Below are 26,927 nucleotides of genomic sequence, written 5' to 3'. Positions count from 1 at the left end.
TTGCCTAGGGCCTAATCTATTTGACCAATAAAAAGCCATCACACCTGGGCAGAGCCAATGGGATAGGTGTGGCTTAGGTTCTCGGGCTTGGGGAGACAGAGAGAATCTTGGAAAGAAGAGAGACCAGAGAAGGGAGAGAAAGAGGCTCGCCATCATGGGATAGGTGGAGGTGAAGCACATGGTCAGAGTGGATGGAGGCTCAGGCCCAGATGGAGAACATTAGCAAGTATAAGGGACTATGGATGGGAGGTAGCTTGATAGAAGTTATTAGAAGCAGATGGCATGGGATTGGGACAGGTATGGGCTACCTGCCCCACTATGGGAATAGTATCCTCCTTGCCCCAGGTAACTGAGGCTATTTTAAAACGTTTACAGGTGTCTGTGTCTTGATTGATTGCTAGTGGGTTAGAAAATACTGTCTTAATAATAATTATAGGCCTGATAATAAACATTATTAGGCAATACTGGTAAATTAACCACAACACCTAGGAGGTGGCGTTCAAGACCTGGGCTACCAAATGAGACCTTGTCTCAAAATCTCAAAATAACCAAAAGACACAAAAGAAATTGGGTTCTGATTTACACAAATCTTATTTGATTCATAATTATCATTAGGAGCTAATTATTAGTGTGCTTTTTTTTTTTTTGAGACAGGGTTTCGCTGTGTAGCCTTGGCTGTCCTGAACTCACTTTGTAGACCAGGTTGGCCTCCAACTCGAGATGCACCTGCCTCTGCTTCCCGAGTGCTGGGGTTACAGGCACGCACCAGTTCTTACTAGAACTGCTAGTACTCCCCTGAGATTTCATAAAAACCTACCTTAAATGTTCATACTTCCATACACCTTCATCTTGGCCTTCAGGTGGTTCAAGAATTTTGTCAATATTGGAGCAGTCTGCCCTTATGTTCTGTTGAATATACTATAAAGAAAGAAGTTCTCATGGTTAATTAAATTATACTACATGTTATATTTCACACTAAATATGTTTAATATTTTTGTTTTGTTGAGATGATGTAGCTCTGACTGTCCTGGAACTCGCTATGCACAGGGAACCCTTGGAGTTGGCTTGGCCGAGCTGTGCTGAGGCACAGGTTTTTCAGGTTAGAGTCCATGGATCCTGGGGCACAATGCACTCCCTCAGGCAGTGAGGTGTTCAGGCTGCTTTGTTTCTCCGTTTGTTCCCTTATAAGTCAAGGAAAGTATAGAAGGTTGACAGGACAATTGGTCTTAGACATTAATCTTGTATACCCTGTAAAAATTGCAAACATCATTGTATCCTGGCAACTACAACTGTATTGATCCTGGCAATTGTCACTATATTGTTTCTAATAAAGGTATAAAGTCTGGTTGCTCTCAATAAAATTTCCACAGCTTAAATTTTACTGTGGACCCTCCAACTGGCCTGGTTTCACCCGTCATGGCCATATCAGGTGATCTTGGCCTGGAGGCATGCACAGGCACGTAGAGCTATATAGACCAGGCTGACCTTGAACTCATAGAGATCAGTCTGATTCTGCCTCCTAGGTCATGGAATTAAAGGCATGTGCTACCTAGACTAGCTCAAATGAAATTATAGGCATGTGCTAACATACTGAACTTGAGTTCTTATTTAAGCCTCTTATACTGCGGGGGTCTGAGGGTAAGGGAATGGGTTCACACTGTTCTCCAGACTGGTCTAGCACTCAAGTTCTCCTTCTACCTCAGCCTCCCATGAGACTCTAATATAGGCGTAAAACATTTGGAATTTTCTCAGATTTTGTTCCCACTTCATCCTAATGATCTTAAGATTGGGGGGGGCGGGGTTCTGAGCTAATTATTAATGTGCTTTTATTTTATTTATTTATTTATTTTTTTTTTGAGGCAAGATTTCTCTGTGTTAACTGTGACTGTCCTAGACTTGCCTTGTAGACCAGGCTGGCCTTTAACTCACAGTGATCCGCTTGCCTCTGCCACTCAAGTGCTGGGATTAAAAGCATGTGCCACCATGCCCAACGATCTTAAGTTTTGATCGATCTTAAGTTTTGATGCTCTCAAGTAAATACAACTAATCCTAGACCACCTCAAATTCCACAAAATAATTCTTTCCAAATCGCCCCCTCTCCCAACAAATTCCTAACTCATTTAAAATTTTTCTTTTTTGATATTATAATAATGTATCATTTCCCCTTCCCTTTTTTCACACTCCAATATGCCCCTCCTTGCTCTTTCAATATTATGGCCTCTTTTTTCAGTTATTATATACCTGTATGTATATTCGTATGTATTCCTAAATATATACATACAACAGGTTCAGTCTGTTCATAACTCGCTTTTTTGTTTGTTTAAGAGAGTTGTTTTTCTACATAGCTGTAGTCCGTGTGCATGCGTGCAATGTAAGACAAAAAAAGTGGCTGGAAGCCAGGTGTAGTGGCTCACGCCTTTAATCCCAGCACTCGGGAGGCAGAGGTAGGTGGATCACCGTGAGTTCGAGGCCAACCTGGTCTACAAAGTGAGTCCAGGACAGTCAAGGCTACACAGAGAAACCCTGTCTGGAAAAAAAAAAAAAAAAAAAAAAAAAAAAAGCCCACATACCAAAAGGTGGCTGGAGAGATTGCCATGGGTGATGGGAACCAAACGCTTATATTTTTGGTGGTGAGCCTATCTCTCCAGTCCTTTGTTTAGTTTTTAAGACAGAGTTTTTCTGTGTAACTTTGGCTGTCCTGGACTCACTCTGTAGACCAGGCTAGCCTCGAACTCAAAGCTATACACCTGCCACTGCCTCCCTGGGTGCTGAGATTAAAGTGTGCCACCTGGCCTGACTTCATAACTCGCTTTTATTGTACTTTCCATTACTACACTTTTCAGTCCTATGAGTCTGTTGCTGCTACTGGCTTAACAAATCAATGTGGCTACTGCAGTGTATTAGCATCCGTTCTCCAACAGTATGTATACACTTTACATCTCATCTCTGCATCTTGCTTTCATAGTCTCATATTTCAAGCTTTTCCTTTCTTTTTTTTTGTTTTTGTTTTTTCATTTTGTTTTTCAAGACAGTGTGTCTCTGTAGTTTTTCAATACTATTATATCTGTTATGCTAACTTATGATTAATGATCTTTTTAAAAAATATTTATTTATATGAGTGTTCTATTTGCATGTATAACAGAAGAGAGCATCAAATCCCATTACAGATGGTCATGAGCCACCATGTGGTTGCTGGGAATTGAACTCAGGACCTCTGGAAGAACCCGACAGTGCTCTTAACCACTCAGCCATCTCTCCAGCTCCATGATTAATGATCTTTTGATGTTACTATTTTAACTGTTTGAGAGAGCATGATGAATTATGTTCATACAAGATGGCAAATAAAATTCACAAATTATGTATGTTCTGAATATTTCATTGATCAGTCATTCTTTTATTTCTCTTTCTCCTTGGGTCCCTAAACATAACAATATTGAAAATGGGCCAATTAAAATTAGTCTCTAACTATTCAAATAAAAGAGGAGTCATTCATTGTTCATCACTTTTAAATCAAAAGCTTGAAATGCTATGTTTATGAGGAAATCTTTCCAGAAAGCTGAGACAGACTAAAAGTTAGGCCTCCTATGCTAGTTGGAGCCACACTGCAAAGGAAAAGGAAAAGTTCTTGAAGGATACTAAAATGCTACCTAGTGAATAAACCAAATATAAAAGTAAAATGAGCTGGGGATGCAGTTCAGTGGAGAAAGCTTGCAAATGTAAGGACATTGGTAGACACTCAGACCACGACCTGTAAATCATTTTAAATACCGTTTAAAGTATATGTTTATATCTGTTCATGCTATTCCTTCTGTTCTTTGGAGAGCCCTGAATAATATAGTTTGTGCTGGCCAGTTTATCTCAGCTTGGTACAACCTAAAGTCAACAGAGAAGAGGAAGCCTCAACTGAGAAAATGCTTTCATAAGATCAGGCTATAGGGAAGTCTGTAGGATATTTCTTTTTTTTGTTTTTTTGTTTTTTTGTGTTTTTGTTTTTTTTGGTTTTTTGAGACAGGGTCTCTCTGTAGCCTTGGCTGTCCTGGACTCACTTTGTCGACCAGGCTGGCCTCGAACTCACAGTGATCCGCCCGCCTCTGCCTCCCGAGTGCTGGGATTAAAGGCATGCGCCACCACGCCCGGCTGTAGGATATTTCTTAATTAATGATTGTTAGTACTACAGATGATGGAACATAAGACAAATAAAACTCTGTCCTCCCCGGTTTGCTTTTAGACATGTTATTTCATCACTGCAATAGTCATCCTACTTCAGGCACAGTGTCTGAGGAGGCTGAGGAGGCGTCCGGTTCCTTGAAGGGAGTTAGAGGTGGGAGCCACCTGATGTGGGTGCTGAGACCTGCACTCTGATCATCATCAAGAACAGCAACTCTTAACCTCTGTGCCGTCTCTCCAACCTAGAACTCAATACTCATTAAATATGCTACCAAAACTTAGATTATTCTTGGTAAGCTACAAAGTCATTTGTTACCAATTCTTAAAGTTTATTATATTAATACTAAATAATAATATAGTATGTTAATATAAGAAAATTATTTGCTATCAACAAAACCATTACTACTTTCAGTTTCAAGAAAAAGCCTAGCATCCATTACAGGCAAGCTTGGTGGTGTGGTGTACAACGATAATCCTAGTACAGTCAAGCTTGGTGGTGTGGTGTACAACTATAATCCTAGAACAGGCAAGCTTCGTGGTGTACACCTATAATCCTAGTACAGGCGAGCTTGGTGGTGTACAACTATAATCCTAGTATAGTCAAGCTTGGTGGTGTACACCTATAATCCTAGTACAGTCAAGCTTGGTGGTGAACACCTATAATCCTAGTACAGTCAAGCTTGGTGGTGTACACCTATAATCCTAGTACAGTCAAGCTTGGTGGTGAACACCTATAATCCTAGTACAGGCAAGCTTGGTGGTGTACACCTATAATCCTAGTACAGGCAAGCTTGGTGGTGTACACCTATAATCCTAGTACAGGCAAGCTTGGTGGTGAACACCTATAATCCTAGTACTTCAGAGGTCGAGTCAGGATCAGAAGCTCAAGATCCTCCTCAGCTGTGTACCAAGCTTGAAGCCAGCCCGGGCTACAGTAAGACCCCGTCTCAAAAAGGAAAAAATAGGGCTGGAGAGATGGCTCAGAGGTTAAGTGCACTGGCTGCTCTTCCAAAGGTCCTGAGTTCAATTCCCAGCAACCACATGGTGACTCACAGCCATCTACAATGAGATCTGATGCCCTCTTCTGGTGTGCAGGTGTACGTGTAGTTAGAATACTGAAAACATAATAAATAATAAATCTTAAAAAAAAAAGGAAAAAATAAATAAGGAGATGTGACTAGATGACTACAATGGCAGGATAAAAGATAAGTTTTCCTGCTTATGAATGAGTAATGAAAACTTTGTTTTGAGGTCTTTAAGGTTTGTTTTTGTTTTTGTTTTCCATTTACTAATGTGCCACAGGCATGTAGAGATGAGAGGACCATTTGTGGGAGTCAGTTCTCTCCTTCCATTACCAGGCAGGGTTGATGCTGAGTGTCTTTAATAAGCCATCTCACCAGCCCTATTAGTCTTTTTTGAGACAGAGGTTCCTCTGGCCTCTGCCTCCTGACGGATGCCAGATGCCTGAGGTAGAAGGAAGCATCAGATCCCACAGAATTGTACTTACAGACTGCTGTGGCTGTGAGTGGTGAAAGCATGTAGCAGTGAACCCAGATCTTCTAGAAGAGCAGTAAGTGGTCTTAAGCACTAAGCCATCTCCCCATCTCTATTAAGAGCTCTTTAAATGACACAATGGGGGTGAAGGGGGAGCAGAGATGGCTAAGCAGTTAAAAGCACTACCTGCTCTTCCAAAGGACACAGGTTCAGTTCCTAGCTACATGGCAACTCACAACTCTGAAACTCCAGTTTTAGGAGAGCTACCACTCTCAGATATACATGCAGCAAAACACATTAAATTAATAAAATAAAAAAAAAAAAAAAAAGAGAGAGAGAGAGATGTGGTGGGAAAAGGTAAGAATAATTACTCTAATCCAGACAATGGTGGCTCATGCCTTTAATCCCAGCACTCAGGAGGCCGAGGCAGGCGGATCACTGTGAGTTCAAGGCCAGCCTGGACGAGTCTAGGACAGCCAAGGCTAATAAAGAAACCCTATCTCGAAAAACCAGGAGTAAGTGAAGAGCGAGGAAAGGGGCCCAAGTAAGGGTTAAGAGTCTTTCAACTGGGGGCTGGTTAAAAGCACTTATTCTTTTTTTTTCTTTTTTCTTTTTTTGAGACAGGGTTTCCCTGTGTAACCTTGGCTGTCCTAGACTCTCTTTGTAGACCAGGCTGGCCTCGAACTCACAGAGATCCACCTGCCTCTGCCTCCTGAGTGCTGGGATTAAAGGCATGCACCACCACGGCCGGCTAAGAGCATTTATTCTTGCAAAGGCCCCAGGTTCAATTCTCAGCACCCACATGGAGACTCACCACTTCCTTAGGTACCACACATGCATGTGCTACATAGACATACATGGAGACAAAGCACTCACACACAAAGTAAAATAAATGAAAAAGAATTTAAGGAGTCTTTCAACTATAATAATAAAATACTGATTCTACTTAAGTAGACTGTATGTAACAAAGGCTTTAGTAATCATCACAATCACAAAAAAAAAAACCATAAATTATACTTCAGGCATAATGCTGAAAAGTTCAAATAACCCTTCAAAGGGGGAGAAAATGACTAACAAGATTAGCATGAAGCCCTGCCCAAGTTCAAAACCTAGTACCGCACACACCAGATATGGTGCTGCATACCTCTACTGCCAGCACTAGGAAGGGGGAGGACTGGGAGGACTATCCTGTACCCTCAACTTCATGTCCTCTTTTTAACTTAATAATCCAACAACTTCAGTTTGTGTTGTCCATATGCTGTTGGTGTGGGGCCATGCACTGGGTTATGGCTGACCTACCAGGAACAATACCCTTAAGGAAAACTGAATTATCCAGTGACACTTAAGTTAAAAGTAGGATGCTCATGAACTGCATCCCACTCCAAGCTAGATGGTTTGATGTTGTGGCAGGCAACCACAAACAATTAACTCCTTAATTTGAACTTTAGCAATTAGCCATGAATATTATTTTTTCACCAAGCTCCTGATTCTATTCAATATGAAAGAACCATCATTTTTTTCATGAGGCTGGGGTTAAGCGTAACACAGTATAGTAATAAAATATAGATTCTCAAGAAGAATGTCTTAGAATCTCCTGTGCTATTCAAACAAAACATGCTGTGGGTGTGAGGGCGGGGCACACCTTTAGTTCCAGCACTCGGGAGGCAGAGGCAGAGGCAGAGGCAGGAGGATGGATCTCTGTGAGTTCAAGGCCAGCCTGGTCTACAAATCCTATAACAGCCAGGGCTGTTACACAGAGAAACCCTGTCTTTAAAAACAACAACAACAAACAAACAAAAAACCAAAACATGCTGTGGAAGCCCTCCTTGGGAATCAATGCTACAATAAGCCATGTGATAGCAGTAACAAGCTAAAGGAAAATACCTGTTTTCACATACACTGAAAGGTGTAAGTTATGAACTAAAATCATTATAAAAACATATAAATCTCAAAAATATGCTATCAAAGTTTTAGTAACTAATTTAGCATTTTATTTGTTTTGTTATTCTAATTTGTCATTCAATTAATTTTAACTCACCATACATTCAAATTTCATAACTTAAAAATGAGGTTTGATCACAATGCTAAATAACCATTCCATTAACCCAGTGGAATCTAATTTATCCCCCCCAACACACACACACACACACACACACACACACACAAAATAGGAATAGTCAACTATGCCAAAGATATAAAATGTTTGTTATGAGAGTTGTAAAATAAACTGTTATTACCTGCTGAACAGCAAGTGTACTGTCCATTTCATCAAATGATTCATCAGGCCAATTATAGAAATCCTATAAAAGTAAACTCATGGTTAAAGCACATACAAAGTTACAAGGAGGACACAGTCATGCTACGATAAACACCATTTCTTAAGAAAGATTCAAACCTTACACCAGAGTAGAAAAGCCTTTACAATGTGACTACCAGTGAAATAAAAGAACCCTAGCCAATATTCTTAAATGGACATCAAGGCTATTTAACTGAACCACACATTATATTTATTGCAACCACAAGTCCCACAAATACATTCTCATTAATCTTTCATGGGCTGTTTAACTGGAAAAAGGCATCACTTTTTGTTTACAATTATTAGATAATACCCCTAAAAGTTGCACTGGAAAAAATATCTCCATACATCAAAAAACTAAACCAAGAGTTTTACAGAGCTAGCATTATTAGTAAGGAATTTGCAACTCCATACGCTATTTTAAACAATTTTTTATTTCATAGTCTAATAGTGTAACATTCTATTTCAATTACAAGTAGAGTTTTAAATTCCTAAGTAGAAATATGACTCCCCTCAAAAAAGTATTAATCCAAGGGCTGGAGAGATGGCTCAGTGGTAAGATCACTGGCTGCTCTTCCAGAGGAGCTAGGTTCTATTCCCAGCACCCACACGGCAGCTCACAACTGTCTGTAGCTCCAGTCTTAGGGGACCCAGTGCCCTATCTAGCCTTGGGAGCACTGCATGCATATGGTGCACACATATGCAAGCAGCTGCCCAAACATATAGACCCTGTTTGAATTTTAGGTGTTTTTATCCGGAGCTGGGAGAAATGGGACAGCAGGCATGTACACTGCCCTGGGTTTAATCCCCATCATGAAGGGCATCATGCAAATGATTTTTTGTTCTGCTGTTTTTCAAAGCAGGGTTTCTCTATGTAGACCAGGCTGTCCTGGAGCTCAGAGATCTGCCTGTCTCTGTCCTGTCCTCCAGTCCCCACCACCACCCCTGCCCTGTCCCCAAGTGCTGGGATTAAAGGGCTGTGCCACCACTGTCCACCTCCAAATTTTTAAGGCAGATATTTTTGTGGAACACTGGTCTTGAATTCCTTTCTATTTGAATTTTTTGTTGTCTGTTTTTAGAGACAAGGTTTCTATGCAGCCTTGGCTGTACTAGACTTGCTTTGTAACCAGGATGGCCTCAAACTCACAGAAGGCTCTGCTTCCCTGAGTGCTGGGATTACAGACATGTGCCACCACCCAGCTCCTATTTGATTTTTCAGCAAATTTTACTTATATATCTCACATACCTTCCTGTTTTGTTTTTCAGTCCTGGAGATAGAGCATGGGATCTGTTTTATTGTTTGTTTTTTTGTTTGATTAACCTTTATTTTATGTGTGTTGGTGTTTTGCTTGCATGTATGTCTATATGAAAGTGTCAGAGCTTGGAGTTACAGACAACTGTGAATTGCCATGTAGGTGCTGGGATTTGAACCTGGGTGTTCTGGAAGAGCAGGCAGTGCCCTTACACTGAACCATCTCTCCTGCCTTGAACCTAGGGTCTCACATATGCTAGGGAAACACTCTACCACTGAGCTATTTCCAGCCCTTTCTATAATATTTATTTTCACTAAATTTTACAGACTCACCCTGAACTTGCAACCTTCCTACCTCAGACTCCTACATAGGCCTGTGTCCAGGCATGGCTCCAACATATCTTTAATAAGCAGCGTAATCCCTAGCATAGACAGGGTCCTCAACAAATGTCTATAGGCTAAAATGAACACAGGGAAGGGGAAGGTTATTGAACCAATGACCTATAAACCTTTACTAACCAACAAAAGTTAATAGAGATTAGGGAAATAAAGAAAATTAAGAATGCAGTGTATAACACACAACTAAAGTTTAAGAAAAGGAGCCAGGCAGGCAGTGGTGGTGCACACCTTTAAACCCAGCACTTGGGAGGCAGAGGCAGGTGGATCTCTGTGAGTCTGAGGCCAGCTGGTCTACAGAGCTAGTTCTAGGACAGCCAAGGCTATACAAAGAAACCCTGTCCAAAAGGAAAAAAGAAAGATTAAGGAAGGAAGGCACGTATTTATGGATATAGTGCATATACTAAGTCATATCCCCATATAGGAGAGGCTAAGACAAAAGACTGCCTCAAGTTGGAAGCCAGCTTCATCAAAGAAAGTTGCAAGCTTACCTAGACAGTAAAACATTGCCTCAAACCAACAAATTAATTCAGGCATAGTGTCACACATATAATCCCAGCACTTGGGAGGTGGAGGGATGATGATCAGTAGTTCAAAATAATTGTCAGCTTTATAGACAGTTCAAGACCAGTCCAAGAGCTATGTAAGACTGTCTCAAAAATGGGTGGGGGATAGGGAAGCATGTACATGAAAGTATCTAGTAAAAAATTAAAAAGCAGGGTGTGGTGGCACATGCCTTAAATCCAGCACTTGGAAGGCAGAGGCAGGCGCATCACTGTGAGTTCGAGGCCAGCCTGGTCTACAAAGCGAGTCTGGGACAGACAAGATAACACAGAGAAACCCTGTCTCGAAAAACCAAAAAATATAAAAGAACAATTGCAATAGGGAGTGTTAATGGCAAACAGCCATGAGAAGAAACTGAATGCTCAGCCATAACTTGGTATCTGTATCACCCCTCCAATGCCATCAACAGACATTTATGTGTATGTATCACACCCAATACTAAGAAAACATCACATCATAGAAGAGGGAACGGAAACAATCTAAGAACCGGCAGAGTGGCAGCAGTGCACACCTTTAATCCCAGCACTCGGGAGGCAGGGGCAGGAGGATGAGTTCCAGGGCAGCCAGGCTGAGGGAGAAACCCTGTCTTAAAGGAGGTGGGGGGAATGGAGACTCTAAGGACCTCAGGAAGCGGTGCACTGCTGTGGGACAGTACGCTGGGTACAACATACTGCTCTTACAGAGACTATGGTTTCAGCTCCCAGAACCCTATCATGCGGCTCACACCTGTAACTACAGTTCCACATCAAACAACCTCTTCTTGCTTCTATCGGTACCTGCATTCATATGGTACACAAAAACACACACAAATAAATACAAAATAAAATTGTTAAAGAGTATAGGTTATTTGCTTTTGAAATATGAGTGAGGGGCTTGGGAGACGGCTCCTTGGGTAAAATCATTTGTTGCACAAGCAGAGTCTCAATCCCCAGCCAGAGGCAGGCAGAGCATCTCTTTGAGTTTAACGCCAGTCTGATCTGCATAGCAAGTTCTGGATAAGCCAAGACTACATAGAAAGACCCTATCTCAAAAACACAACACACTAGGGTTGGTGGCTCATGGCTTTAATCCCAACATCAGGAGGCAGAGGCAGGCAGATCTTTATGAGTTCAATGCTAGCCTGGTCTCCATAGTGACCCTGTTAGATGAGAGAGAAAGACAAAGAAAAATAACATGGGCTATGGAGCAATCAAGGCAGCCAGCCACACATGCCTCAAATTCCAGCACTGGCAAAAGCAGGCAGCTCCAGGAGCTCCCTGGCTAGCTAGTCAGCCTTGCTGATGAAATCATAAGCTCTGGCCAGGCGTGGTGGTACAGGCCTGTAATCCTAGCACTCAGAGGCCGACAGATCTCTCTAAATTCAAAGCCACCCTGGTCTATAAAGTAAGCCCAGGACAGCCAGGGCTGTTACACAGAGACACCTTGTCTCAAAAAAAACCAAAAAGAATAAAGGTTCAATGTCAAAGGTTCAGAAACCCTGTCAAAAGCAGTAGCCAGAGAACAAGAGATATCTTTCCCTGGTCTCCATGCATACCTACAGAGGAGACACCCACACATGCACACAAAAAAAAACTTTTAAAAATTAAAATTATTAACAAAACCAGGCACGGTGGCACATGCCTGTAGTCCCAGCACTTGGGAGACAGATTGCCATGAGTTCGAGGCCAGCCTGGTCTACAAAGTGAGTCTAGGAAAGCCAGGACGATTACACAGAGAAATTCTGTCTCAAAAAATAAAGTAGTGTGTGTGTGTGTGTGTGTGTGTGTGTGTGTGTGTATATAATTCCATATATATATATATATATGGAAACTTTAGCGACCCAGGAGTGATGTGATGATACAAGCCTATAATCCCTCCCTTCATTTGGAAGCTGAGATAGGATTATAAAGAGGTTAAGGCTCACAGGAACTAGTGAGTACCAAGACAACCAGGTTTAGATACAAAACCCTGCCTCAAAACAAAATCCATAGTGTTGGCCTATAGAGGAACGAGGACAAGGAATTCAAAGTCATCCCTAGCTACACAATGAGTTTCAGGTCAGCCTAGGCTACATGAGAAAGAAAGAAAAAACTAACTCATTATTAAATGTTTTGCCACATTAATTGTGACATTCATTAGACAATCAGGAGAAAAATTAAATCTACTTTAATAATGTGGGCAATGGTGGCACATATGCCTATAATCCCAGCATTTGGGAGACAGAAGCAGATGGATCTCTCTGATTTAGAGGCCACATTTATAAAAAAAGAAAGAAAGCAATGTGCTCAGTTAATTAGTCAATATATATTAACACACACACACACACAACCAAATATTCTCCATATTCTACTCTAACTTTTAAAACGTTCTACAGCCAAGGCTGTGACTCTAGCACTAAGGAAATGGAGGCAGGATGCGACAGTCAAGGTCATTCTCAGCCACTTAACTCTGCTCAAGGCCAGCCAACCTGGGAGACAGGAGACCAGGCCCCGCCCCTCAAAATGCAGGAACATATGCCACTTACTGCTCATATGTAACACAATAGACCTCATTTTGGAACAGGTCTATTTTAGTAAAGTTTTGTTGTTTTTGTTTTTGTTTTGTCCTCGAGACAGGGTTTCTTTTGTATTCCTGGCTGTCCTGGACTCGCTTTGTAGACCAGGCTAGCCTCGAACTCCAAGATCCCCCTGCCTCTGCCTTCCAAGTGTTGGGATTAAAGGCATGCGCCACCACACCTGGCCCCCATTTCAGTAAAATTACGTGATAAGCAGGAAAGGCTGCTTAAAAGCACCTTTCTTCTTTTAATCCTCATTTTTTTTCTATTACATTTTTACTTAACCTTAACTTCTAATAAAGTAGGAAAATGAAAAATGTACACATATGACTTACTCATAAAACACAGCAAAGGACAGGTTGTAGTATTTATTGTAAATAATTTTTCAAAATTAAAAACATTCATATAAGGATATAGCTGAGAAACAAAGTGCATGCTTAATTTACCACAGGAAAAGTATTGGATTTAAAGGAAGTGATCCCTTAAAAATTAGGAAAAAAAAATAACAAAAACAACAACATCATGATGGGCAGATCTGGGCACAGAGGTTCTACTCAAACTACTGTACCAAGCAAGGACAATACTAGCGGTAAACATCGAACCCCTTCTCAGATCTAGCCAATAAACAAGACATTCTCCACAGCTGAGTGGAGAGTGGCGACTGACTCGACTGACTCTGACACGAACTCTGGCACCCCATAATTGACCACTTCCTGGTGGTGGGGAGGCCTGGTGGCACTCAGAGAAAGAATAAGCAGGCTACCAAGAAGAGACTTGATAGCCGATGACCATATAGTGGGGGAGGAGGTCCCCCTCGGTCACAGACATAGGGGAGGGGAACAGGGTGAAAGTGGGAGGGAGGATATAAGGGATAGGATAACAACTGAGATGTAATCTGATTTAATTAATTAAATTTTAAAAATTGAAATTAAAAATTAGCGGGGAAAAAAGAGCCAAACATGGAGCACACTTTTAATCCCAGACTCGGGAGGCAGAGGCCAGAGGATCGCTGTGAGTTTGAGGCTAGCCTGGTCTACAAAAGCAAGTCCAGGACAGCCAGGGCTACATAGAGAAACCCTGTCTTGACACCAAAAGCCAAAAAAAAAAGAAAAAGTAAAAATGCCGGTTGTGGTGGGAGGCAGAGGCAAGTGGATCTCTGTGAATTGGAGGCCAGCCTGGTCTACAAAATGAGCCCAGGGCAGCCAAGGCAACACAGAGACGTCTTGTCTCAAAAAACCAAAACCAACCCCCCCCCCAAATAGAAAAAAATGTTGCCTATGCACAATAATAGCATCTGGAAAAAAGGGAGAACCCATAGAAAGAAACGTTGTAAAATAGTAAAAAGTACACCTAGTATACAAATTTCCAACAGTGAAGGCAAACTGTTATTAGAAGGCACTGACAACTCCTAACTACATAATAAGTTTCAAAGCAATGTTCTAGGCTAGGGAGGTAGCTCAGGTGATGGGGAGCTTGCCTAGCCGGCACAAGGCCACGGGCTCATCATGCCCCGATACTGCATACATCCTGCATGGCTGCTATATACTGTCATTCCAGCCCTGGAGTGGTGGAAAACAGGAGGACCTAAGAGTCCAAGGTCACCTTCAACTACATACTATAACTAGAGGGTAGCCTTCTCAAAAATCAAGAAATAGCAATCCTCTAAATCCAATGTGGTGGTGGGAGGCAGAGGCAGGCTGCTCAGAGTTCGAGGCCAACCTAGTCTACAGAGCTACTTTCAGGAAAGCCACGGTTACACAGAGAAACCCTGTCTCCAAAAAAAAAAAGAAAAGAAAGCAAGAAAGAAAGAAAAAAGAAAAAAAAGCAATTCTCTAAAACTAGTAGCATTAAGTATCTTGATTTTCAAATATCCTAAAAATTACATTTCTCAACAGAAAAAAAAGTTTATTCGGTACATGATAAGAGGCAGCAGGCTAGGCAGCACCAAGAATAGTGCCTGCTAAAATTACATTTTAAACATATCTCTTCTGCTTTTAGAACATCTACTCCATGACAGGCCATTTCCACTCGCCGATTAATCCTATCAAGTTTGAATGTCAATTTGGTTTTTTACTGTGAGGCATCCCAGGTTTGCAAATATCCTAAGAAGCACACCAATTTACTCCCCAGTAAGTAACTTACTAAACTAAAAGAGATTGTTAGTTTTCTGGTGTGTTATAATCAGCTCCCTCTGACTATTGTCCACACGTATTAGCAAGGAAATTCGCAAAGAATGACATGTAACAAGTCACAACCTGACGGGGAGAACTTGCTGGACCAGAGAACAGCTGCAGGGAAGCAAAAGGGAGTGGTGGCAGAGACGACAGGAGGATAAAGCAAAGGATCGCCACCTGCATCCGGCTAGACAAACTGGATGGAGCCGACCGGCAGGTACGTCACGGGCCGAGCTCGCGGTGGGCAGTGTTTACAGCCCTCGACGCCGGCGGTCCCGGCTCGGGGACGGCCCCCACCCTCCCTCCCCCAGGTCCCCAGCCGGCCGCCGCCGACAGCTGCCACTCACAGCAGGCAGCGCGGCAGCCGCCGCCGCCGGTGACAGGCGACATCCCCGGGGCCTGGGCGGACACAGCAGGGCCCTGGCCTCGCAGGCCTCCGGGGCGACCGCCGCCGCCGCCGGCTCGGCTACCCTCCGGGGCCGCGGCTCGCTCCGGAAGCGCAGGCCAGCCACCGCGGCTCCGGCGCCCAGCCGCCCACCCCGGCCCGGCCTCTTCAGGGCGGACGCCCGCCAACGAGAACGCCTCGGCTCGGCCCCGCGAGCACCCTGACGGGAAAGCCGCGGAGACGATACCTGCGCCTTCGTGCCCGGCCTGTTCCGCCTCAGCACTGCCGTCCCCTCCGCCATGACCATAGTGCCAGAGTCTGGGCGGCTGGCGTCGGTACCCGGATGTGGGGGGCCGGCAGCTTGCGCGGGGGGCGGGGCGCGGCGGCGCTCTGCGCTGCGGCCGCGGGGAGGGGCGGCAGGCAGCGGAACAGCCGCCGCCCGCGCGGGGCACGGCGGGAGGAGGGCGGGGCGGGCAGCCCAGGCGGTGGGAGGGGTGCACGTGGGAACAGCCGGCGAAGCTCCGCCTCGGCTGAACAGGAAGGTGTGAGCCGTAGCTGGGGTTGGGAGCCGCTTCCAAGGTCTGTGACGCGGGTGACCCAAGCCTGCATCACTTGTCCTTCGACTGTTTGCACAGTAGTGACCATCTCAGTAAAGCCAAGCGAGAGTAAATACCTACCGGAGCGTAATTCTCCAGAGCCACCTTGGAAGTTAAGGGACAGAACATCTCAGACAGTTTGGGAAATTTCCACAGGATCGTCATGAAATTATTACCCAATCTGGAATAATATTCTCTGGGGCAGTTAAGGAGGAGACAGGAGACACTGATAAACTTTGCCTTTATGGTTCTCTTAAAAGCCAAGGACTCAAAAAATAAAAATAAAAACAAAAAAGCCAAGGACTCTTTCAATGACAGGTTGGTTTCCGAAGATAAAAGACTCAATAATTTTTTTAAATGCCCTCCGTGAGACAGAAAGTGCATGTCTGCTACTCTTGAATAGAAAGAGTTAAAATTAGCTTGCATTTTGCAAAGCGGAAGCAGGAGGAAATGAATAATCCTTGATGAGTGTTATCTTAACAAAACTCCCAATGTCTTCTGTTTTAAAGTGTGTTAGGGCTTTTCTTATTGTTTGTTTTGTTTGTGTGTTTCTTTTTCTGGAAGGAGGATGCTCTCCCTAGCTATCCTTGAACTCAGAGATCTGCCTACCTCTGTCTCCAGCGCTAGGATTCATGGTATATACCAGCCCGCCTGGCCAGGCTTAGGAAAGGTATGCAGCACCACGCCCAGCACCGCATGACAGTTCTAACGCAAAGGTCTGGAGCTAGAGTCAGAAGTTGATATCACCATCAAGGCCCACCCAAAGCGACCACAGTCATTCAAACACAGGAGCTGGCTGGGCACAGTGTCACCTGTCATCCCGGCACTCAGGAAGCAGATGCGGGCTGATCTCTGTGAGTTCCAAGTATGCCTGGTCTACAAAGACAGTTCAAGGACAGCCAAGGGAACAGAGTGAGACCCTATTTTTAAAAAACAAAACAGCACCCTACTCAGATCTGGCCAATGGACAGGACATTCCCCACAGTTGTGTGGAGAGCGGGGACTGACTCTGACATGAACTCTGGTACTCCATATTTGACCGCTTCCCAGTGGTGGGGAGGCCTGGTGGCACTCAGAGAAAGGTTAAGCAGGATACCAAGATGAGACTTGATAGGCTGTGACCATAGGGTGGAGGAGGGGGTCCCTATCTGTCACAGACCTAGGGAAGGGAATAGGGTGAAGGAAGGAGGGAGGGAGGAACAGGAGGAGACAAGCAAGGGGATGACAACTGAGATGTAATCTGAATAAATTGATTTTTTAAAAAAACAGCCGGGCATAGTGGCACATGCCTGTGATTCCAACACTCGGGAAGCAGAGGCAGTGAGATCCATGTGAGTTCAAGGCCAGCCTGGTCTGCAAATCGAGGCAAGGATAGCCAGTGCTACACAGAGAAACCCTGTCTCCAAAAAACCAACCAACAAAGAAAACAAAGCAACAATAAAAAGACAACCAGCTGACGAATCGCCTCCATCAGATTGGCCTATGGGCCTCCATCAGATTGGCCTGTGGGCATATCTGTGCACCACTGTCTTTACTAATGACTGATGTGAGAGGGCCCAGTTCGCTGTGGTCACACCACTCCTGGGCAGGTGGTCTGCACTGTATGATAAGTTTTACAAGCTGAGCAAGCCATGTGGAGCAGGCCAGTAATCACTGTCTCCCCATGGCCTCTGCTTCTCCAGGTTTCCACCTTCAGTTCCTGCCCTGCCCTTCCTCGGTGATGAGTGTTACCAGGAAGTGTAAAATGAAAGAAATCCTGCCCTCTCCTAAATTGGTGTTGGTCCTTGCATTGTCATAGCAACAGAAAAGCAAAGTAGGGCAATGTGTCTGAGTGTGTGACGTCTATGCATACAGCTATTCCTGGAGGCCAAAAGAGGCAGCCAGAGGCAGAGGCTGGCCGATCTCTGTGAGTTTGAGGTCAGCCTGGTCTACAGAGTCCAGGACTGCCACAGCCACAAAGAGAAACCCTGTGTATAAAACAAACAAACAAACAAAAAATCAGATTGTGTGTACTTTCCCTGAGTGTAAGTAACAATTACTTACAGATGAAGAAGATGTTCTCAATGTTCTCTTAATTCCAGGTTTGCTAAATGATTCCAGCCCATTTAAAGGCAGAAAGAGAAAAAGAAAGAAAGAAATGTATATAGTAAATGTTAAAATCTGGAGCACGTGCTATTTGGGAGGCACAGGGCACTCTGGGCTACGTGACAATAAATTCAAGTCAAAAAACTCAATTCATCCCCTTTGAAAAGTCCACTAATTTTGCATGGTGATGTCAACCCTGACCTTTCCCACAGAGAGAGCCTTGCTCTTTACAGCTAAAACCTTTCTACATCCTAACCTTCACATTTTCATTCCTGTCAGTCTTCAGATTATGATCTCCAAGCTGGAGGAGTTTATAGCAGAGTGAGTTGAGGGAAGGAGGGGAGAAAATTATAAAAAGAACAAAGTCAAGGATCAAAGTACAACTCAGTGGTACAGTCAGTGCTGGCCCAGAAAGCAAAAGGCCTTGGGGTCCATCCTCAGCAATGAGAGAAAGGGGGGATGGGGGGGGGGGAGGGAGGAAAGGAGAAGGGAGGGTAAAAATTATCTTAATCTTCATCAGGCCAGAGAGATATCTCCATAGTTAAAAGTGCTTACTGCCCAGCACTCGGGAGGCAGAGGCAGGCAGATCGACATGAGTTCGAGGCCAGCCTGGTCTACAAAGGAAGTCCAGGACAGCCAAGGCTACACAGAGAAACCCTGTCTCAAAGAAAAAAAAAAAAGTGCTTACTGCTCTCACAGACAACTCCGCTCCAGCTCCCAGCACCCATTGGGTGGCTCACAAGGGCCTGTAACTCCAGCTGCAGAGAATCTAAAGCCCTCTCCTGGCCTTTATGAGCACACGCGCAACCGTGACCACCATACACAGACACACAGACACACCTCCATACATAGTGTCTTAGGGTTACAATTGCTGTGATGAAAAACAGTGACCAAAATGGGGAGGGAAGGATTTATTCAGCTTACATATCCTGAATTACAATCCACTGAGGGAAGTCAAGGCAGGAACTCAAAATAAGCAGGAACCTGGAGGCTGGAGCTGAGGCAGAGGCCATGGAGGGGTGCTGCTTACTGCCTTCCTCCTTATGGCTTGCTCAAATTCTTTTTTTTTTTTTTTTTTTTGAGACAGGGTTTCTCTGTGTAGTTTTGGCTGTCCTAGACTTGCTTTGTAGTCCAGGCTGGCCTCAAACTCACAGTGATCCGCCTGCCTCTGCCTCCCAAGTGCTGGGATTAAAGGCGTGCGCCACCACACCTGGCTCAAACTGTTTTCTTATAGAACCCAGGACACCAGCCCAGGATAGTCCTATCCACAATGGCCTAGATCCGTCCCACATCAGTCATGATATAAGAAAATACCCTACAGCAGCTGAGGTTCCTTCCTATCAAATGACACTAGGTTATATGAAGTCGGCATAAAACTATCCAGACCATCCACACACATAAATAAAAATAAATAAAACCTTTTTATAAAATCCTGATTCTCATGCCTGTTGAATTCAAGGATTTTTGAACAACTATTAGATGTGTCTTTGTTGTAATGAAGCTTGTGTTTGGGGGTTCTCTTCCTCGTCTCAGAGTATGAAAGCAATAATTACACAGTAATGGAAAATTTTCATTTTGGCTTTTTTAAGACAGGGTTTCTCTAAGCAGCCTTGGCTGTCCTGAACTTGCTTTGTAGACCAGGCTGGCCTCAAACTCACAGTGATCCACCTGCCTCTGCCTCCCAAGTGCTGGGATTAAAAGTGTGTGCCACCACTGCCTGGCTGGAAATTTATAGAACAGGCTGTGCCTGACAGAAAACCTGGTAGGCTGCCTTCAGACCTTCTCTTCTTTCTTTGTTCCCACAGATCTAATCGCACAGTCTCGTTCCCAGCTCTGCAGCAGAACAACTCTGGCCGCCTTCCCTGCCCCATGATCCCAGCTCCATGAGGAGTTCACCATGAGAACAGAGAGATACAGCAGAAAGCCAAGGCAAGACTGAGATGGCAAGTAATGGGCAAATGGCTAAGAAGTCGTCAGACTAGCATAATTGGGTTAGAGTAGATGAACATCTGCCCAGTACTGTGCTTAAAGCTTGTTGAACAAATCTAATAGGTCTCTGTGTCAATTATGAGCTAGGGCGGGTCTTAGAAAAGGCCCTACTAATACCATAATTCAACACCAATAGATCTTCCCCTTCTAATCTTTCTCTCCTCACTTGTTGCTTTGTCCCTGATTCTAACTAAAGCAGGCAATTCCTGCTAACCCAAGGATGTTCCTCCCAGGGCAACAAGTAGACTGACCTACAGCTCTCCTCCTGTTCCTGAGATCCAACCCCCCCAAGTCCCAACCCCAGCTCCTTATCAGGAACCTGCTGGGATCTCCTTTTCCTCTCTGACACCATCCCCAAGGGATAATAAAGACTTTCTCCCCCAACTCATCCTAATACCCCAGCCTCCAACACTAGCAGGCATTCCCTGTAAACACCCCAGCTAAGCAGGCCAGAAAACAGGCAACACACAGCCACCACACTCTGAAAATTCACAGAGAGAACAGGAACAAAACACCCACTCAGCAAAGGCAAATCCAAAAGCCAGCACCTAGATCTATAATCATCCCAAACCCAGATACCTAGATTCTACATAAGAACACAGTAGCATCCAAGGCATCTCCTCTAGAGCCCAGCTGTCCACCACATCAGGACCTGAAGATTCCAACATACCTGAAGCACAAGAAAAAGACCTTAAAACCAATTACATGAAGATGATAGAAGTCCTTAAAGAGGAAATAAATAAATCCCATAATGAAATTCAGAAAAAAAAAAACAAACAAAAATGGAGGAAATTAATAAGTCCCTTAAAGAAATCTTTAAAAAACAAAGGGAAAAAAAAACAGTTGAAGGAAATGAATACAACTTTTAAAGACCCCAAAATGAAAACAGAATGAATAAAGAAAACACAAATGAAGAGAATTCTTTTTTTATTTTGTTTTTTGAGACAAGGTCTCTCTGTGTTAGCCTTGGCTATCCTGGACTCACTTTGTAGACCAGGCTGGCCTCGAACTCACAGCCGTCCACCTGCCTCTGCCTCCCGAGTGGAAGAGAATTCTAAAAATGAAAATTTTAGAAATTCAAGCAAGAACTACAAAGGAAAGCTTCACCAAAAGAATACAAGAGATGGAATAGAAAATATCGGGCATTGAAGATACAATAGAAGAAATGAATATCTCAAAGGGAAAAAAAGTTACACCTGAAAACTCCTGACACAAAGCATCCAAAAATCTGAGACACTATGAAAAGACCAAACCTAAGAATAATAGGAATGAGGGCTGGAGAGTTGGCTCAGAAGTTCAGAGCACACTGTCTGCTCTTCCGAAGGTCCCGAGTTCAATTCCCAGCATCCACATGGTGCTTACAACCACCTGCAATAAGATCCGGTGCCTTCTTGTGGAGGGCAGGCACACGTGTGGGCAAAATACTGTATAAATAATAAATAAATTTAAAAAAAAAAAGAATAGTAGGAATGGAGGAAAGAGAATAATTCCAGCTCAAAGGTCCAGAAAATATTTTCAACAAAATCATACAAGAAAAATTTCCTAACCTAAAGAAGGAGACACCTATCAAGGTACAAGAAGCATGCAGAACACCAAGTAGATTGGACCAGAAAATAAAGTCCCCTTGCCACATGATAATCAAAACACTAAAAATAAATAAATAAATAATAACAGCACTAAACATTCAGAATATTAAAAGCTGGAAAAGGAAAAGACGAAGTAACATACAAAGGCAAACCTATTAGAAGCACCTGACTTCTCAATAAACACTCTAAAAGTGAGAAGCACCTGGACGAATGTGCTGCAGACTCTAAGACCACAGATGCCAGCACAGACTGTAGTCATACTTTTGGGCTACTTTATTGGATTCTTATATCTACTGCCCTTCTCCATCCCAATCCCTTCCAACCCCCCAACAAGCAGCAGGTGAGAAAGAAGGTTAGAGGGGGAAAGGGTCATACATATCTTTAGACTACTTCCTGCTGATCAGGGCATTGAGTTCCTTGGAGCCAGTCCAATCTGTGTCATCAGACTATCTCCAACCAGCAAATAGCAATTCATCAAAGAACAATCTAGTAATGGCAAAAGCAGCAGCAGGAACCAGCAGCAGCCACCTCAAGCCCTCTTAGGACTCTTGCATTTATACCCTCTCAAGAGTCCCCAGAATTCCAAATGTAAACTATCTTCAGCTGGCAAAATTCACACCCCTCCTAGAGCATGAGCCAAGTTATAGAAAATCTGAAGCAGCCCTATATCCCACATCTGGGATTAAAACAAAAACACATTTACATAACATAACTGGGATTTTTAAAAAAACCAAAATTGTTACTACAACACACTTCTAAACCCAGCAAAACTCTCAAATATGAGGAATGGAGAAATAAGATTTTTTGTTTTGTTGTTTTGAGGCAGGGTTTCTTTGTGTAATAGCCCTGGTGGTCCTGGACTTGCTTTGTAGACCAGACTGGCCTTGAGCTCACCAAGATTCTCCTGCCTCTGCCTCCCAGGGTGCTGGTATTAAAGGCATGTGCCACAATGCCTTGATGGATATAAGATATTTTTAACCCATGATAAAGCTAAATGATATGTTTAACCCATAATAAAGTTAAATTTAAACAATATCTATCTACAAACTGGCCCTACACACTATAAGGAAAACTACAACCGATGGAGGTAAACTACAAATAAATAAACCCAGGCTACCAAAACAAAGGAAGTGAAACACACACACAGCATCATCACCACCACTACCACCACCACCAACAACAACAACAAAATTATAGGAATCAACAATTATTGGTTATTTATATATTGATATATCTCAATACCACTGATCTCAATTTCCCAATAAAAAAACACAAACTAAAAGAATGGATGTGAGCCGGGCATGGTGGTGCACACCTTTAATCCCAGCACTCGGAGGCAGAGGCAGGGGGATTGCTGTGAGTTCGAGGCCAGTCTGGTCTACAAATTGAGTCTAGGACAGCTAGGACTACACAGAGAAACCCTGTCTCAAAAAGACAAACAAACAAACAAACAAACAAAAAAGAATGGATGTGAAAATAGGATCCATCTTTCTACTGCATCCAAAAAACACAACTCACTATCACAGATAGACATTACCTTAGAGTAAAGGATAGCAAAAATATTTTCCAAACAAATGGGCCTAACAAACAAGCTGGTATATTCATTTTAATATCTGAAACAATAGACTTAACCAAAACTAATCAAAAGAGATAGGGAAGGACACTACATACTCAACAATGGAAAAATCCACCATGATGACATTTTAATTCTTACCATCTAGCCCCCAAACACAAGGATGCTCAAGTAAGTTTGTAATAGAAACATTTCTACAGCTGGGCATGGTGGCACACGCTTTTAATCCCAGCACTCAGGACGCAGAGGCAGGTGGATCGCTGTGAGTTCGAGGCCAGCCTGGTCAACAGAGTGAGGCCCTGTCTCAAAAACAAAATAAAACAAACAAAAAAAGAAAGAAAGAAAGGAAAAGAAACATGTCTACAGCCTAAATCATATAATGACCCTCACACTGATTGTGGGAGACTTCAATACCAGATTCTCACCAATGCAGAGGTCATCCATAGAACACCTAAAGAGAGAGATGCTGGAACTTACTGATGTTATAAACCAGGTAGACCTAACAAATAGTTACAGAGCCTTTCACTGAAACACAAAACAATATACCTTCTTCTCTGCAGATCATGGAACTTTCTCAAACGTTGACCACATACTCAGACATAAAGAAAGTCTCAACAGATAAAGGAAAAGTGAATAACTTCCTGCATCCTATCAGACCACCACAGATTATCAAAAAACACCAGAAACAACAAAAATCTTACAAGTTCATAGAAACTGAACAACTTACTATTGAATGAAAAATGGGTCAAGACAGAAATTAATTTAAAACAATTTTTAAATTAAAAATAAAATAAAGTAAAAAAATTAAAGACTTTCTAGGATTGAAAGAAAATGAATACACAATATACCCAAGCTCATAGGACACAATGAAAGTGGTGCTAAAAAGGAAAGTTCATAGCACTAAATCCCTACATAAAACAATGGAGATCCTGCATACTACCAATTTAACAGCAAACCTGACAGCACCATCAACAAAAAGCAGTAAGCTCACTGAAGAGAACTAGGTGACAAGTAATACTCAAACTGAGAGCTGAAATTTGTTGGTGGATGGTCTGATGTATTTTGATGCTAATTAATAAAAAGCCATCCCACCTGGGCAGGAGAGATGAGATTGGTGTGGCTAAGGTTCCAGGGTTTAGGGAGACAGGAATTATGGGAAAAAGAAAGACAGGAGGAGGAGGAAGAGGAGGAGGAAAGAAGAGAAGGGAGACCAGAGAAGGGAAAAGAAGGCTTCCATGGCTTAGATGAGAGAGAAGCATGTGGCTGGCATGGATGAAGGATTTGGCCCAGATGAAGAACTTTAGCAAGTGTATGGGATTATGGATGAGAGGTACCTTGATAGAAATTATTAGAGCCAGATGGCATGGGATTGGGGCAGGTATTCCATATTCCATACCTGCCCCACTATGTGAAGTAAGTTTACAGGACTAATGTCTGCTCTGTCCCAGGTTAACTAAGGCTATTTTAAAATATAACAGGTGTTGGTGTCTTAATTGATTGTTAGCCAGGCATACTAAAGTAATAATAATTCTAGGCCAGATAATAAACAATGAGTAGGCTAATACAGATAATTAAAAACAAGAGAAATTAATAAAATAGAAACAAAGAAGATACAAAGAACCAATGAAATAAAGAGTTGGTTCTTTGAGAAAAATCAGCAAGATAAACAAACCCTTATCCAAACTAACTAAAGGCCAAAAGATAGTACTCAAATTAACAAAATTAGGAATGGAAAGAGGGACATAACAACAGACACTGAGGAAATCCAAAGAACCATACTTTAAAAACCTATACTCCACAAAATTGGAAATGTTAACAGAAAGGGATCATTTTCTCAATACATAGGAATTACCAAAGTTAAATCCATACCAAATAAGTAGTTTAAATAGACCTATAGCCCCTAGTGAAATAGAAGTACTCATTAAAACTCTCCCAACCAGAAAAAGCCCAGGGCCAAATGGCTTTAGTGCAGAATTCTACCAAATTTTAAAAGATTTAACACCAATACCACTCAAATTATTCCACAAAATAGAAACAGAAGGAGCATTGCTTAATTCATTTCATGAGGCCATTGTTACCCTAATGCTCTTACCACATAAAGGAACAGCAAAGAAAGAGAATTACAGACCAATTTCCCTTGTGTACATGGATGCAAATATACACAAGAAAATACTTCCAAATTAAATCCAAGAACACATCAAGGGGCCAGGCATGGTTGGCACATGCCTTTAATCCCAGCACTCAGGAGGCAGATGTAGGCAGATTGCTGTGAGTTCGAGGCCAGCCTGGTCTACAAAGCAAGTCCATCCAGGATAGCCAAGGCTACATAGAGGGGGAAAAAAAGAAGAAGAAGAAGAACACATCAAAAATATCATCAACCATGATCAAGCAGACTTTATCCCAGAGATGCAGGAGATGGTTCGGTATACAAGTATCAGTAAATGTAATCTACCATATAAACAAACTGAAAGGAAAACAAAAAGCAAGATGATCTCATTAGATTCAGAAAAGGCCTTTGACAAAATCCAACACCCTTTATGATAAAAGTCCTAGAGAATTTAGGGATACAAGGGACATACCTCAACATAATAAAGGCAATTTATAACCCAGTGCTAACATCAAGTTAAATGGAGAGAAATTCAAAACAGTTTCACTTAAGTAAGAAAGAAGACAAGGCTGTCCACTCTCTCCATAGCTACTCAATATAGTACTTGAAGTTCTAGCTAGGGTAATAAGACGACTGGAGATCAAGGGGATACAAATTGGAAAGGAAGAAGTCAAAGAATCATTATTTGCCGGGAACTCTTCCAGGGAATAAACGCTTTAAGCAAAGTGGCTAAATAACCAGATTAACTTAAAAAAAAAAAAAAGATCATTAGTCCTCTTACATACAAACAACAAATGAGCTGAGAAAGAAATCAGGGCAATAACATCCTTCACAAATGGCCACAAATAATATAAAATATCTTGGAGTAACTCTAACCAGGCAAATGAAAGACTTCATGATAACAACTACGAGTCTTTGAAGAAAGAACTTGAAGAAGATCTCAGAAGATGGAAAGCTCTCCCATGCTCATGGATCAGGAAGGTTAAGGATGAGAATGGCCATCCTACTAAAAGCAATCAGATTCAACGCAATCCCCATCAAAATTCCAATACAATTTTTTACAGATCTTTGAAGGACAATGCTCCATGACATATGGAAAAACAAAACATCCAGGATAGCTAAAACATCCTGAACAGTAAAAGACCTGCTGGAGGTCTCGCCATTCCCAATTTCAAATTGTACTACCATGCTATATAGTAATACAAATGGCATGGTATTGGCACAAAGACAGACACATTAGTCAATGGATCAAATTGAAGACCTATACATAAATCCACACACATATGTATTCAGTTGGCATCTCCAGTTGCCTCGACCCCAACATGATCCAGTGGCAAAGACCATGCCTGAGATTGTTCCCAGCTGACAGAGATCACATGGCCTCTCATGTGGACTGTGGACAAACTGGAGTGGCCCCCCCCCCCCCATTTCCCATACCTGGGATTAAAATAAAACTCCCACTACAAGGACATTTGCTCAGCCAAGTTCATTCTGGATTTATCCACAATAGCTAGAAACTAGAAACAATCTAAATGTCCCTCAGCAGAAGAATGAATATCGAAAACATGGTACATTTACACAAAGGAGTATTACTCAGCTTTAAAGAAAATGACATCATGAAATTTGCAGACAAATGGATGGAATTAGGAAAAAAAAAATCATCCTGAGTGAGGGAACCCAGAAAGACAAATATGGAATGTGTTCACTTATACGTAGATATTAGCAACTAA

At 42.6% G+C, this 26,927-nt stretch overlaps 1 protein-coding gene and 1 long non-coding RNA gene across 2 annotated transcripts in view; one reads left to right on the top strand and one right to left on the bottom strand.

The window, feature by feature from the left end:
• The window catches only part of LOC311596536 (MOB-like protein phocein), a 47,974-nt gene that overhangs the window by 10,466 nt on the left and 10,581 nt on the right, over window positions 1-26,927 (bottom strand). The window contains exons 1-3 of the mRNA XM_084780095.1: window positions 15,509-15,663; window positions 7,899-7,961; window positions 818-918 (exon numbers count right to left, since the gene is read on the bottom strand). Coding sequence (XP_084636221.1) covers window positions 818-918; window positions 7,899-7,961; window positions 15,509-15,568 — 224 coding nt within the window. The 5' untranslated portion in view covers window positions 15,569-15,663. Of the gene's footprint in view, window positions 1-817; window positions 919-7,898; window positions 7,962-15,508 lie in introns of the transcript that reaches the window.
• On the top strand, window positions 7,983-20,172 carry LOC311596537. Its single transcript, XR_014778875.1, has 3 exons — window positions 7,983-15,093; window positions 16,422-16,711; window positions 19,748-20,172. It is a non-coding gene; the product is annotated as an uncharacterized lncRNA (long non-coding RNA).

This window comes from Acomys minous (assembly GCF_964271855.1).
Source record: "Acomys minous genome assembly, chromosome: 4".
NCBI lineage: Eukaryota > Metazoa > Chordata > Mammalia > Rodentia > Muridae > Acomys > Acomys minous.
Note: the sequence above shows the minus strand (reverse complement) of the source record. Positions and strands in the feature narration are given on the sequence as shown.